Source organism: Falco punctatus, assembly GCF_963210335.1.
Source record: "Falco punctatus genome assembly, chromosome: 7".
Lineage (NCBI taxonomy): Eukaryota > Metazoa > Chordata > Aves > Falconiformes > Falconidae > Falco > Falco punctatus.
In genome coordinates this window covers 11,427,558-11,440,451 of record NC_137587.1, presented here as the reverse complement: position 1 = coordinate 11,440,451, position 12,894 = coordinate 11,427,558, and the positions used below count along the sequence as shown (strand labels likewise).

At 35.9% G+C, this 12,894-nt stretch overlaps 1 protein-coding gene across 13 annotated transcripts in view; it reads right to left on the bottom strand.

Annotated features, from left to right (window-relative positions):
* Window positions 1–12,894, bottom strand: part of RALGAPA1 (Ral GTPase activating protein catalytic subunit alpha 1) — a 136,364-nt gene that overhangs the window by 70,474 nt on the left and 52,996 nt on the right. For 11 of the 13 annotated variants that reach the window (XR_013929379.1, XR_013929380.1, XM_080394966.1 and 8 more), the window contains 8 exons: window positions 11,420–11,544; window positions 8,960–9,176; window positions 7,632–7,805; window positions 4,033–4,185; window positions 2,359–2,552; window positions 2,136–2,234; window positions 1,868–2,023; window positions 297–425 (listed from right to left, as the gene is read on the bottom strand). Coding sequence is in view for 11 of the 13 variants with exons in the window: in XM_080394966.1 (XP_080251092.1) it covers window positions 297–425; window positions 1,868–2,023; window positions 2,136–2,234; window positions 2,359–2,552; window positions 4,033–4,185; window positions 7,632–7,805; window positions 8,960–9,176; window positions 11,420–11,544 (1,247 nt within the window). In the remaining 2 variants the exon portion in view is untranslated. The remainder of the gene's footprint in view (window positions 1–296; window positions 426–1,867; window positions 2,024–2,135; window positions 2,235–2,358; window positions 2,553–4,032; window positions 4,186–7,631; window positions 7,806–8,959; window positions 9,177–11,419; window positions 11,545–12,894) is intronic. The other 2 variants (XM_080394971.1, XM_080394968.1) reach the window with 1 other exon arrangement.

The following is a 12,894-nucleotide window of genomic DNA, read 5'->3' as shown; positions in this document are numbered from 1 at the left end:
CATTTATTTTAAAACATCTTAAAGCACAGATAAATGGCAGACACAATTCCAAGACCTCTGAAGTAAAAGAAGATTCTTGGCTCCAATGACAATATTTGCATTCTTCATGTATTTTCTGGAGAGGACTTGCATGTGTACTGTTCTAGAATAAACCACTGACTCTTATCTGTATTTGCTAACCATTACATTAAATGCTGGGGTCAAGTTAACACCCTAGCCAAGGAAAAATACTGCTCAGTTCTCTCCCAAATCCTTCCCACTTGCACATAAATAAGAATTAACTAATGAATACTTACATTGAGGAAAGAAGAAGCAGCCACTCTTCCCGCTGCTACAATGAAATCCATAATAAGCATAGTGGCACCAGGCAAACCAAGTGAAAAAAACTGAGGAGAGCAGTGCTTGATGATTGTATTAACAATATCCTTGCAGAAGGAAAAGGGAAAAAAGGAAGAGTAACAACAAGGCAAACAACGAATGAAAAAGAGGCGGGTAATTACCAAAGGTAGAAAGTAAAAACACAAGAAAGCAAATCCATTGTGGCAATTAAGACGCTCATTACTGAGCAAAAAGTAGCATAATAAATGTCTTAAGTATACTCCTATATTAATACAAGTAAACTGTGGTATACTTTATAGATCAATTTAAACTTGGACACTACTGTATGAGGTCTCACCTTATATTCATTTACATTTAGCTTTTAAGATTTCTATAAATTATTAACCATTCATTTAAATATGTACAGAAGAGATATAGTGAGATGACCACCTATTACACCGTCTCAATGACATGCGTAATCTGACAAGTATCACCTGACTATAACTTTAAAAAAGGCATTAGCCTTTTATATACATCCATATGGAACCAAATATAAAGAAAGAATTATAATTGTTTTATAACATTTCTGATACACAGTAGTTATTCAACACAGCATATTATGTTCTTCTAGACTTAGTGAGGAAGTTATTAAAATTAACCTACATGATGCAATTTTTTCAAAAGTACTGGAAAAAGTATAAAATGTTTTAATTATTAAAAACCATCCCAAGTTCACAGATAGACAAAAAATGTAACTCTTTTCCTCCTTTGAATAATTCTCCAGTAGTAGTGATATCCAACTAAATGCAAGATTTGCAATCCAGCAAGAAAAGCAGCGTAAACTGGTTGCTAAGACAACAGGAGCTGGCAATCCACCCTACCCATAGCTGTCTGTGGAATAATTCTGGACTAGTTCTATTTTGCCCAGTTAATGAAAACAGGGTTGATTGAACTTTTGATCTCCCTGTGCCTCTAACCACTCCTCAAAAAAGTTCACAGAACCAACTTTTTAAAACACTTCTGATGCAAGGCTTTAAAAAGTGTTTAAGCCATGTGATACTTTCAGACTTGTTCACATTAAAACCTATGAAAAAGATCTACTCCCACTAATTAGATGCACTCTGTATGTCTTTGCTGGTTCCTATACTTGCTGGAGAAATAAACTATTCCAATATAGTGAGCACAATTTACTTTCCCACTAGCTAAACTGTTGCACCAGAGAGCAAGTAAGAAGGACGGCAGACCTTAGAGAGATCTGCTTCCTCCTCTTTCTTGCGTGCTCCAGTCTGTAACATACAATCAGTGAAAAATGAAAGAGTACACTTTCCTGCCCTTATATTTGCTTCAAATCGACTACAAAAAAGCATTTCTGATTACAACCAAGAACAATAGGGCCATTTATCAAAGTTTAGAAAGAGTATCAGTCACATAACATTTTCAAAGACAAAGTTAAACTACTTAGCTGAAAATCCATTCAGTATTTTTGATAAAACCATTTTATTTTTAGTTGCAATATTTACATTAACCTGAATTCTGTAATTAAACTTACTTGATCAACATGAAGAAGTCCACAGTGCATTATATTGTAGAAATGAGTTAAAAAATCCCTGTTTGGAGAAACATCTTGTCTTCGCTTCATTGTCTTACAAATGAGTTTATAAGCATGTAGCTTTCCTTGTTTGTATTTGTCAGTCAGCATTGTTGCCTACAGTTTTAGAATGATATTTATTATTCATAAATCAAAGAATCACATTAAACACTGTTCTACACCCACATGCACTTTTATTTCTGTTTCACTGCTTAGTTCTCATATTTACCTTGAATAGCCATGGTGTTAGAATTCTCAGTGGTGGAATTAAAACTGGTGGAGATGGTGAAGTTAGGTTATCTGTTGAAATACCAAGATTGTCTCTTATCTGCAATTATTAAAAACAAAACAAAAAGACAAAATTTTAAGGGAAATATATATGGTGGTGTTTTTCTCCTTCTGAAAATCCTGCCCTATCAGGTTAGGTTGGAGAAAAGGTTCAGTTCTTTTACCTTGGCCAGATTCTGCCACAGTTCACACAGGTAATCAAAAACCTGGGCATGAATCTCTGGATCCATGATGCTGTTGACATCTCCCAAAATTCCTAGCATTCGCCTCCACATCACAGTTGCAACATCTGCATGCCACCCTGTAAGCGTTCCCCCAGCCATCACGCTACAACATTCTGAGGGGAATTCACTAGTTTCTGTAATGGAAGAAAAAAGTATAGTGAGACTCACCTCTCCAGAAATATATCTCCTGATATAACTATTATATACATAGTTTTCTTAAAATAAAAAGAAAAAAAAAGATCAGGCTTTCAGAGTAAGATACTCCTTACCCATTCAGCCACCTCAATGCTGGATATGTTTAACAGTATGTCCGCTATCAAACTTGGTAGAGGAAGAATCGCCTTGTTTCTTATGTCCTTTCCACTGGTAACATTTGAGGTCTCTACTGGAGCCCTAACACGGATCTGACGGACCTAGTAAGGCCACTCCCTTTGTAAGTGCTGTCTTACATTCTTTGGAGTCAATCTCCAGAACTACACTTGTCTGCTTCCAATTAAAATTACATTACAACTTTACATTTTTCCCAATAAAACAGAAAGCGGATTTTATTGCAAATTGAAGAGAAAGGTGAGAGTAAACTTGTCTCTGGCTACTGTTCTTTAAGCAGTAAATTGATGTATGTGGAGAGGCATCACTCAGTAACCCAGCACCACAGCTTAACTCTCACCTAGCTCTCTCTACACATCAGTGTTATATGGATGAACGTTCTTTTTAAGGTGAAAGGCAGTTAATCTAGTTTGTCCATACAAAGAAAACTCTGATAGATTACAATGGCTAAATTCTACTCAGCTTACAAAAACAATCACATAAAACTAGCTAACAAGCCAGTTTTAAAGCAGCAGGCACCCAGAATCTCCTTTCTGCCCCTCTCAGATGGATTTTCAAAACACCTCAACACCACAATTTGCTGAGATCTTCTGAAAATCTCACAGTTCCCACAAAATCAAAATTAAATCTGAATTCAGCCTAATCATATAGCCTCTTCTTTTGAGCATCTGGACCACTGTGGTAGAGACACTAATGGTTGCTAGGCTAAAGATTTCAAAGTACAAAGCAAAATGATGATATTTCTGTCTATCAGTAGGCTACTTAAAGGAAAAGAGTCTGAAATATACATCAGAAACTCTTTTCTTTCCGTAAGACCAAGTAAGAAAGAAATGTGAACTTCGTATTTACAAAGTGAATGTATTCTACAATTCAATAGCTAAGATAGTAGAAGTAATTGTAAATTTGTTTAAATATGAAAGGGAAAAGAACTAAACTTCCAAGAAGAAGTTATAACATTACTTTAAAATTGTCCATCAATGATGAAACAGTCCGTGGCGGGGCCACATACTAGGTTAAGCTGCCGTAATTCCAAGCATCAAAAAGAATAACGATACATGTGTGGACTATTAATTCACTGCTAATAATTCCAACAAAATGCAAGATAAAATGCAAAAGGTTTTTGTTTGCTTTTAAAGGAAATAACTGTAATTAAGTATTTTTAAAAGCACAGACGAAATAGCCTTGTACAGGATTGTTTACAATGTGTAACTGTGATACTAGCTACTTCACTATATTGCATTCGAAAGAAAGAAAGAACAGGTTTATATTTTCTATTCCAGATATTGCCTAGGTCATCTGGCGTCTGTAAAACAGAGTGGTGGAGCTTCTCATCCAGCTGCAGATCCTTCTGCTCAATATGATCTGCATGAAGAGTGGCAGGAGAGGGTGTCTGTGATCGGGATCCAAGAGCAGATTGGATTGGAGAAGCACTTTCAGAGCCTGCAAATGCAATTTTTTAACAGTTACCTTAAAAGCCTTTTCTATTTTCTTGAGCTACTGAAATTTTGTCTAAACACAGCATTAAAAAAAAAAAAAAAACTGAGCTACTTTTATGTATCAAGTTGGGCCAAGAAAAGATATAAAAACTGTAAGCAGATCTCCCTGTGAGTGGTGCTCTGAAAGAAAACAAATGACATGCAGGAAAGCTGAGTGATGAACATCAAAATCAGACAGGTAAATGGATTAACAGAGCTCTATTTTAGGTCCAAAAAATTATAAATGTGTTTCCTCTGCAGCACTTTCAGTGTTCTGAACCAGTCACATTTCCCTCTACATTCCCTCAGCAAAAATTTTCTCCAGCAAAGTGTTTAAGCAGACACTTTCCTGGAACAACTGTTTTTCCAGGAAAAACATGCAAGTTAATTTATAAATAAAAGCTCAAAGCAGTAACTGACAATCAGTAACTGACAATCTTTGATGTTTATCTGCTGACTGGGCTGAGAAAATCCATATGGAGGGAAAGTTCTGTACAATTAGAGGAATGTTATTTCCTCAAAGACAGGAAAATAAAAGTGTTTGAATGGCAGTGCTGCAAAGGCATTTTTCGATGATCACCACTGAGCAACCTCTCTAGGCAACTATTTGGTCTCCTCTACTGAGAGATCTGCAGAGAGCGAGCAGGTACTTAGATTTTTTCTTCTGCACTACCTTAGTTTCACTTCCTGAATTTGCCTAAAGGTCCTTATAAAAAGCTGAGTTCAGCCAGAACAGTCACATGGCAAAAAAAAAAAGAGAACAGATATTCACCACATACTTCCCTACACATCAGCATGTTAAAATGGAATAATTCAAATCTATTCATCTTGACCCTTAGATAAGTGCAACTGGCACCCAAAAATATTATGCATGAAGTTCAGTATTAGAGATTGACTGAACTTTATGGACAGCAATGAAAAAGTGAGCCTTTTAAATTTGTAATTTTCCCAGGCTGGCTGAGAAGTGTTCTTTCTTGCGAGGAAAGCAAATTGTTTAAAGAACTTGACAGAAAATGTCAGTGTTACCAGAACAGAAATTGTGGTAAACAATCTTAATTACATTGTTAAACTGAAAAAGTCTCTATCTGCTTTAAATGGCAAAAGCAATGAAGCTTTTAATATCAATTTAAATCAACACTTCTATGCAGGAGATGGGCACTACTGCTTCACACAAACTACTGTTTCATGCAACAGGTAATGATACTCTCCTCTTGCTACTGACCACTTGTTTTCCACATGCTCACAAAGATAACGGAAAATACACATTTAAAAGATGTTCAAATAAATGTTTTTCTACTTCTCTTCCATTCTGCTCATTAAGTGGGGATGGATGAAAGTAGATCAAGAGAAAGAGTGAGAATGAGCAATGGGGAGGAGAGAAAGTGATGGAGAGTGGGACAGAGAGGGAAGGAAAGGGAATGATATGGAGAGAAAGAGTGGGCAGGAGAGGGAGGGAAAGAGACCTTCCTATGATGGAAAAGCATGGACAGAAATAATCGTGGAAAAGTTGCCAAACTACTGGAGTCTTATAATAAGCACTAAAAGATTCTCCAGCATATGTGGGTCCAAATTTGACTAAGACTACTATGGGTCCGACTTCTTCTAGGACTAGTAAACAGCAATCAATAGTAAATGCAATCATTTGCTAAGAATATGAAATGATGCGTATATGGCAACAAGAAATTTTCCTTCCTCAAATGTTCAAAGCAAAACTGTTTAGAAACAAGTGGTTTTCTGAGCAGCAGAACCACTGAAAACTCATTTCTTATGAGCATGTTTTGAGGTTGAGTTTCTGCACGGATTTGTTGGTATCTAATATAGTGAATTCAATTGCAGCCTCCCTGTCATGGGACTCTGCATAAACGCAATTTTCACGAGACAGCTGCCTCTCTTTCATCAAACTTTGAAGAAAATAATGCCCTTCTTTTTTCTTGTATGTCAATTTAGCAGAAATTAGACAATGAGGTCCAACACTGTTGGAGGCGTGGAACGGTCAGACAGAGACAGACAGTGTAACTGCACGAGTCTTGATTCCTCAGGAAACCCAGAGAAATGCACGTGACACACAAAAACTGCCTCTCTAAAACAGTGGTCCAAACAACAAGAAAAGACAGCCACAGAATCTCTCACTGGACAACTCAGTCATTAACTGCAATCTTATCAATTCAATTGTAGTGCAAACTTGGACAAAAATACCAAACAGTAATGGAATTACTAACATATAAAACCAAACAAACAGAAAAAGAACAGATTTTCTGTGAGGACTGCCAACAAGCACACAGCAAAGAGAAAAAAGAAGAGAACAGAAGTCAAGCTGAACGTTGTTGAACAAGCTGAACAACAATGTCCAAGAAACCTCATACCAGGCTTCTTTCAGCAGAAAGGCAATTTTAGAAAGTGAAAATTGTGTCAGGGGAAGTAAAGATGTCTTTCAGTATCTTTGAAAATGCAGAGTTGGTTTTCTCACAGAGAACAAGACACTATGTAGGTGTAAGCTTTCACCAAAAAATAGGTACTTGTTCCCAGGGCTGTACTAGGAATGGTAGTGTGTAACAGTTATGGAACAAGGAGCGTGAAAATTATATGGACATCTTTACTTCTCATGTATAAAATCTGGCAAGAGAATGTTCTTCCAAATACTCATCAAAGAGGAAGACTCTCTCCTTCAGAAAGGAGCCCATCCAATCAGGGTTAACTGCACCACTTGGTGGTTGCTAACCTAATGGTTACTCTTTCTTCTCTTTCTCAAAAAATTGTTGCAAAGTAAACTGGTGGAGCCTCAAGCTCATCAACTGAGGCTGTGAAACACTGCTTCCTGACAGGCTTACTTTTTCATGAAAACAACAGGGAAAGTGCTAAAAGAAGAATTCTGAAGTTACACAAATGGAAACTGATCTCACATGGCACAGTAACTAACATTTTGCATATTAAAAGCCCCCAGTTAGACAACACAGAGGTTAAGACAGACATATGTAAAAGAATCCCATAATAATTCAGTGTGATACAGTATTTTGAAAGACCACTGTCAAAGCCTTCCAAGGAAAAAACTCCTCCTGAAAATTAGCAATTTGACTACCAGTAATGAAAGGACGCTTGTAAGAGATCTAGCAGACATTACGTGGTAAGAGTTTTCTCCGTGGTAGTTTTACAGATTTTCTCAGGAAGGGTTTAAAATACATTTAGCACCAAGCCAAGGATCATATGGGTAACTTAAGTCAGACAAACCTTTTCCACTTATGTTATTTCACCCATTACTTTTCAACAGCAATCAAAAAGTAACTGAAATCCTAGAATCATCTTATATAGAATACAGATTCATTGCAGAAGCTGGAACTTGAATTCTTCAGGATGGGTGGAAAATTTCTGAAATAAATGTGCTTTTTTAAGGTGGTTTTTTTTTAACTACTTTACCAGTAATAGTTGCAGCTTCAGCAGACAATGGTTGCTGATTGAGACTACTTGTTTCCGAATCTATGTGGAGTGTAGTTAGACTGGCCACTTCTTGCTCCTCGGCACTCTGTTGCTGTGCTGAAATTGCATCGTCAGTGGAAGCTGGTGTCCCTGCCTCAGTGCCAAAGCTGAAATCTGTATGAGGAAAGCACTGTATTAACTTACAACCTAGAAATACCACTAATACAAAAAACCAAAAGCCCAGGACCTCCAAAATCCTCTATGGCAAACTTGTATGTGTATCTCCTATGCTACTAACACACCATTGCAAAATTTACATAAATGTAACAGCAGAAAGTAATTGACTAATACAAATATTCTCATTTCTGTCCCAAAACTGTGACTGTACTTCTGCAGAAGACATTCCTATTGTATGTCCTGTATTCTGCTTAGTTGCTGTAAGTGCACCCACATGATAATAAAGTAAAAATAAGGGAAACACACATTAAGGAATTTATTTGCAAAAATTATAATCTGGAAGAAATATCCAAGTTGGTTGCTGAAGCACCAACTTCCAACTAAAAATATTATGGCAAATAATATTCTAACAAATGTTTTTTCAACACTAAAGAAAAAATGTCATGGTAAAATGTGGGTTTAAATACCATCACTTAATTGCGTAACATCTACGTATCTAAACCCTTGTAATTTGTTCAATAAATTCTACCATACAAACATCATTTCTCCCATAATTCATGAAGTCGTAATTCCCAGCAACCATAATAACCCCTTCTGTTGAGTAAGAGTGGGAACGGATAAATGAAATCAATAAAAAACATTATGTTATTACATAAAGCATACTAAATTTAACAAAGCATACTAATTTTACCATGATATTACACTCAGTATCTTGAGTAATCTATAGCTACATAAAGACCACTGTAAAAATATTAGAAGCCCTTCTTTAAGTTTTACTTAAATGTTTTCAAAAGAATCAAAATAACTTCCAAAACAAATAACCTTTCATTTCATATTTTGCACAAAACAGACGGATACAGTCCAGGGAGAAGACAATATTGCTTTCTAACTTCTGTTTACTGTTGTTCTGCTTTTTGCACAGTAGTATTCCAGTTTGTTTAGTACACTATAAACACAACAGCCTCTCTCAAGAACTCTGCTTGCTCCATTAACTTGCTAATGATTTCAGTGGGAAATCAAAACAAGCTCTCTTTACAGAAACCTGCTGGCATGCAACTTTACAACGACAACAACAACAAAACAAACAAAAAAAAGGGAAATTCACGAGCAACCAATCAAAAATGCTATGACTTATGGAAAAATATACTTGCTTTCAAATTTGCGGCCATCATACTGGAAGGCACTGAAAGAGTCGGAGTGGCTGTCTGAACTGATGAGGTCACTGCTGCCCGCGCTGGCAGGGGATGTCCATTCGGAAGGCACGCCTGGGTCATCTATAGGGCGCATTTGGTTCTGTTTGTTCAATATATCAGGAAGGTCTTTAGGAACTTCCAGGCTGCCAGGACTGCTTCCTCTTCTTGTCACATTCTAAACATTGAAGAGCCATAAATTATCTTACAATCTTGGATGGCTTATTTACATAAAATGGAAAAAGCAATCCCACATTTGCAAATGTCAGAGTGGAATGAATAGTTCGCAAGTACCTAAACCAGAAGTTGTCATCATCCTACATACATAGTCAGGACTTTCCAAAACCCCAGACACGCAGCAGTAAGGTGAAGAACACATGCAGTCACAGAATTTCATAAATACAAATTTTATTTGCACCATGAATTTTTGGGCATATACCTTAAAAGGCTAAGATTCAGACTAGGATGTGCCACATATATATTAGGTAAAACTTGAGAGTGAAAAATAGTAAAAATAGTGCATTATCTCCATATAATGACTACATTACTAAAGAAAACTTCTTTACCTTGGTTCCAGAAAAAAAAATGGCAAGGAATTTTGTGTTTTCTGACCTATAGGCTACCATGCTATAGGGAAAAAATCTAATGTACAGCACAAGCAAACGAATTTACTAATTCATGCATTAATTTTTCTCATGATTAAGCCAAAACTTTGGTATTGACTTAGACACCAAAGCCAGCATATAGCAGAAATAAGGCATATAGATTTGTTCACGAAAAAGTAAGGTGGTTCTATCTGGAGTCTTTCTTTAAGGCATTTTTTTCACAGTAAGATTGTTTGCTTGAGAGGAAAGATAAAAGTAGAAAAGCCATTTTATGAAATGGCTTGAAATCTTTACGCATTATGAAACTGACGATGACTTCCTTTTACACTAGGCCCTGTCACTTCTCTATTCTTCTGCTACCCTACTACTAATTAGAGATTTACTCAAACTGACAAGCTTTTCATGATACAAGGTTTTAGCATTCAATAGGAATAACAACTTTAAACTAGTCTTAGTAAGCTGGTACTCTCTTTTAAGAAGGCACATCTATTTTTGTGTGCTAGATTACAAAATCAGTGGCAGTTTCAAAATATTTATTCAGACTTATCTTGGCTGTTTTTTGCTACCTAAGAAAAGTATCAGTTCTCTTGTCTGAACTATTAATATTCAATATGCTTGCCCATCTATGTAAAAACAAACAGTATTCCCTCTCCTTCTCTCTTCCGTGATCACCTGTAATGATTTCTGTTTTATTAATTTGCAGACTAAGTTAACTTTTTTTTTAAAGACTTCAAGTTAATATTTTTGTCTTGTAACTCCGCACTTAATAACAAGAACCGTTTGCACCAACAGTAGTTTTATAAACACGAGTTTAATACAAAAGAAAAAAAAGCCTATCTGTGGAGAAACTCTATAGGTCCTCTCTTGCCATTTATAAAAGGTGATGATAAATAACAATTTTTTCTAATAACTTTGAAGAATCTTTTTCTGCCCCTTATTAGCAACAACTATACTTGTTGACAACTTTCTACAGGAGCATGTCTTAAGATCACTTTCTTAGAAAAAAATCTTTAAAATTTCTAAGCAGAAAAAAGAACTGAACAACTTTGAAATGCTACATTAATTTGTTATCCACTTGTTCTTGATTTGCAACATTTTTTTAGTACTTCCCTTTTTGCTGCTAGTTAATAAAACACTTATTTCCTCAGATCAGTTGTCTCATTCTGTAAGCATTCAACAGTAACCAGAAATTCTTAACACTGATTAAAATTTCTCATTACGAATGACATCACATTCAACAACACTTCTGAAGTGTTGGAAGAAAGCATATGAAAATTGTTGGTTCAATTAGCAGAGAACTATTCATAAAAAATTCCTCAACACTTGTAAGTGAAATAAAAAAATGAAGGAAAAACATAACACTGGTGTAGTTTTGTAGTCTCTTGCACTGACTATACCTGTAGAGAATAGTACCATACTGTAGCACCGTACCTAACTACATACCACACCGAGAACTGCAAATTCACATATGAACTATTATTCTGAAAGTATCTGTGTACAAAGATATAGGTGCAATTAAGGCTGTTTTATTAAATGAAACTATTCATTTGACAGTGTGTGCTGCTTCCACAATGAAGATTTAATAGATATGAAAACACAAATGGCATCAAATGTCATGAATCTATGTCAAAGGCAAGTGATATTCTTAATTCTTTCCCATTCATAAAATCCAGGAGAAATACATTTTAGTAAACTGAAGTCATTGAAGAGTTCACACATATATGCAGACTTACGTATTACTTATTGCATATATTACATATATGCAGACTTAGATTTTACTTACATATTACTTTTAAACAGAAGTTTAAAGGCTTACCAGTGCACTACCACTGCGGAGTCTCTCAGCTATAAATTCATCCATGAGGTCAGGAACATTTGTATTGCTACTGCCAATATCACTATCAATAGGGTGCAGCTTTTGACTCATGTCCTCTCTATTAGCTAAAAGCAAATGAACAACTGTATATAGTAAAGAATGCACAAAGACATTTCCAAACCAAAAGGTAACAAATGAAAAAAACCCTGCTAATTAAAAGAAATTAAAAAATCAAATTTGCCAAACATGCATTTTAAGAATTTCCCTCTTTTAAAGCAGATTCTACTTTAAGAATTAGTACGGCTTCTTCTTCCCACTAAGCAGGGGTTAGTCGATTTCCAATACCACCTTTAAGAGCAAGAAGCTTATAGGTAAGCACTACTCAAAGTTGTTAATGCTTGTTTTAAGGATACAGCGTATATTCTTCCTCCATATCACGACAAATAAGTAACCAATCCTAAAAATTTTATAAGATTCCTACAGACTCCTTCATTGCATTCCTAATGAAGAGCAATGTAGTGGAAAAAGTAAACTAGGTTGTAACGTCCTAATGACAAATGTCAACATGGCACTGTATACAGTTAGTATAAATAGTGCAAAGAAAGTATTGTGTAATAAAATTACATGCTAGTACATGGAATGAAACCTCAAACTCTGGTCAACGGTTATGAACAATTAATTAAATCCACTCATTTATCAGCGCTGTATTTTTGATATAACTATACTGTTCATATTTAACTGTGGCTGTTACCCTTGACTTTGTGATCTTCACCTTCGAAGCCTTCAAGTTATTCCAGTTCATGTTTTCTCCATAAAAAAAATTTCCCTCAGGGTCACCTCTCACGAGACCACAGTGTAGCTAATTCTAACAATGAGGCTCCGTTAAACATTACAGATTCCAAAGAAGTGGTACTTCTAAAATTAGTGCTTTCTAGATATCTCTTTTTTCAGAAGTCCAGATTCTGCAGGGAAGCAAATCGCCTTTTTGAGACCCGTGACAGTCCCGCTCTCCTGGTGCTATGCTTACAGACTGCCCTCAGGTGGCATTAACATCTCGATGCAGGATGCATTACAGAACCTTCTGTTAATCATGCCAGCATAACAATGGGGAAAAAAAAGAAACCTACATTACTGCTGAAAGTTGATTTGTTGTTCATTTAAGGTTATATGAACTAAGACAATGGATATTAGAATGACAGCCTTCTTTTTTGATCCGTCCACAGAGGTCCCATAGTTAGCAGAAGAAAGGCTAACATGAGACCTTCATGAACATCCACGATTCGAGGAAAAAAGAAAGCAATGAAAGATGTTGCCAAGATGTAACTGCATCCATTTGGATGAATGAACACAGAAAGGCCTACAGCACGGTTTGAAAAAGACTCAAAATGCCCCTTATGATTAGACTCACAGAGAACTGTCATAATGAAATTCATTTCCATTTCAGACTATTTGTTAACGGTTAACTAAACTGACCT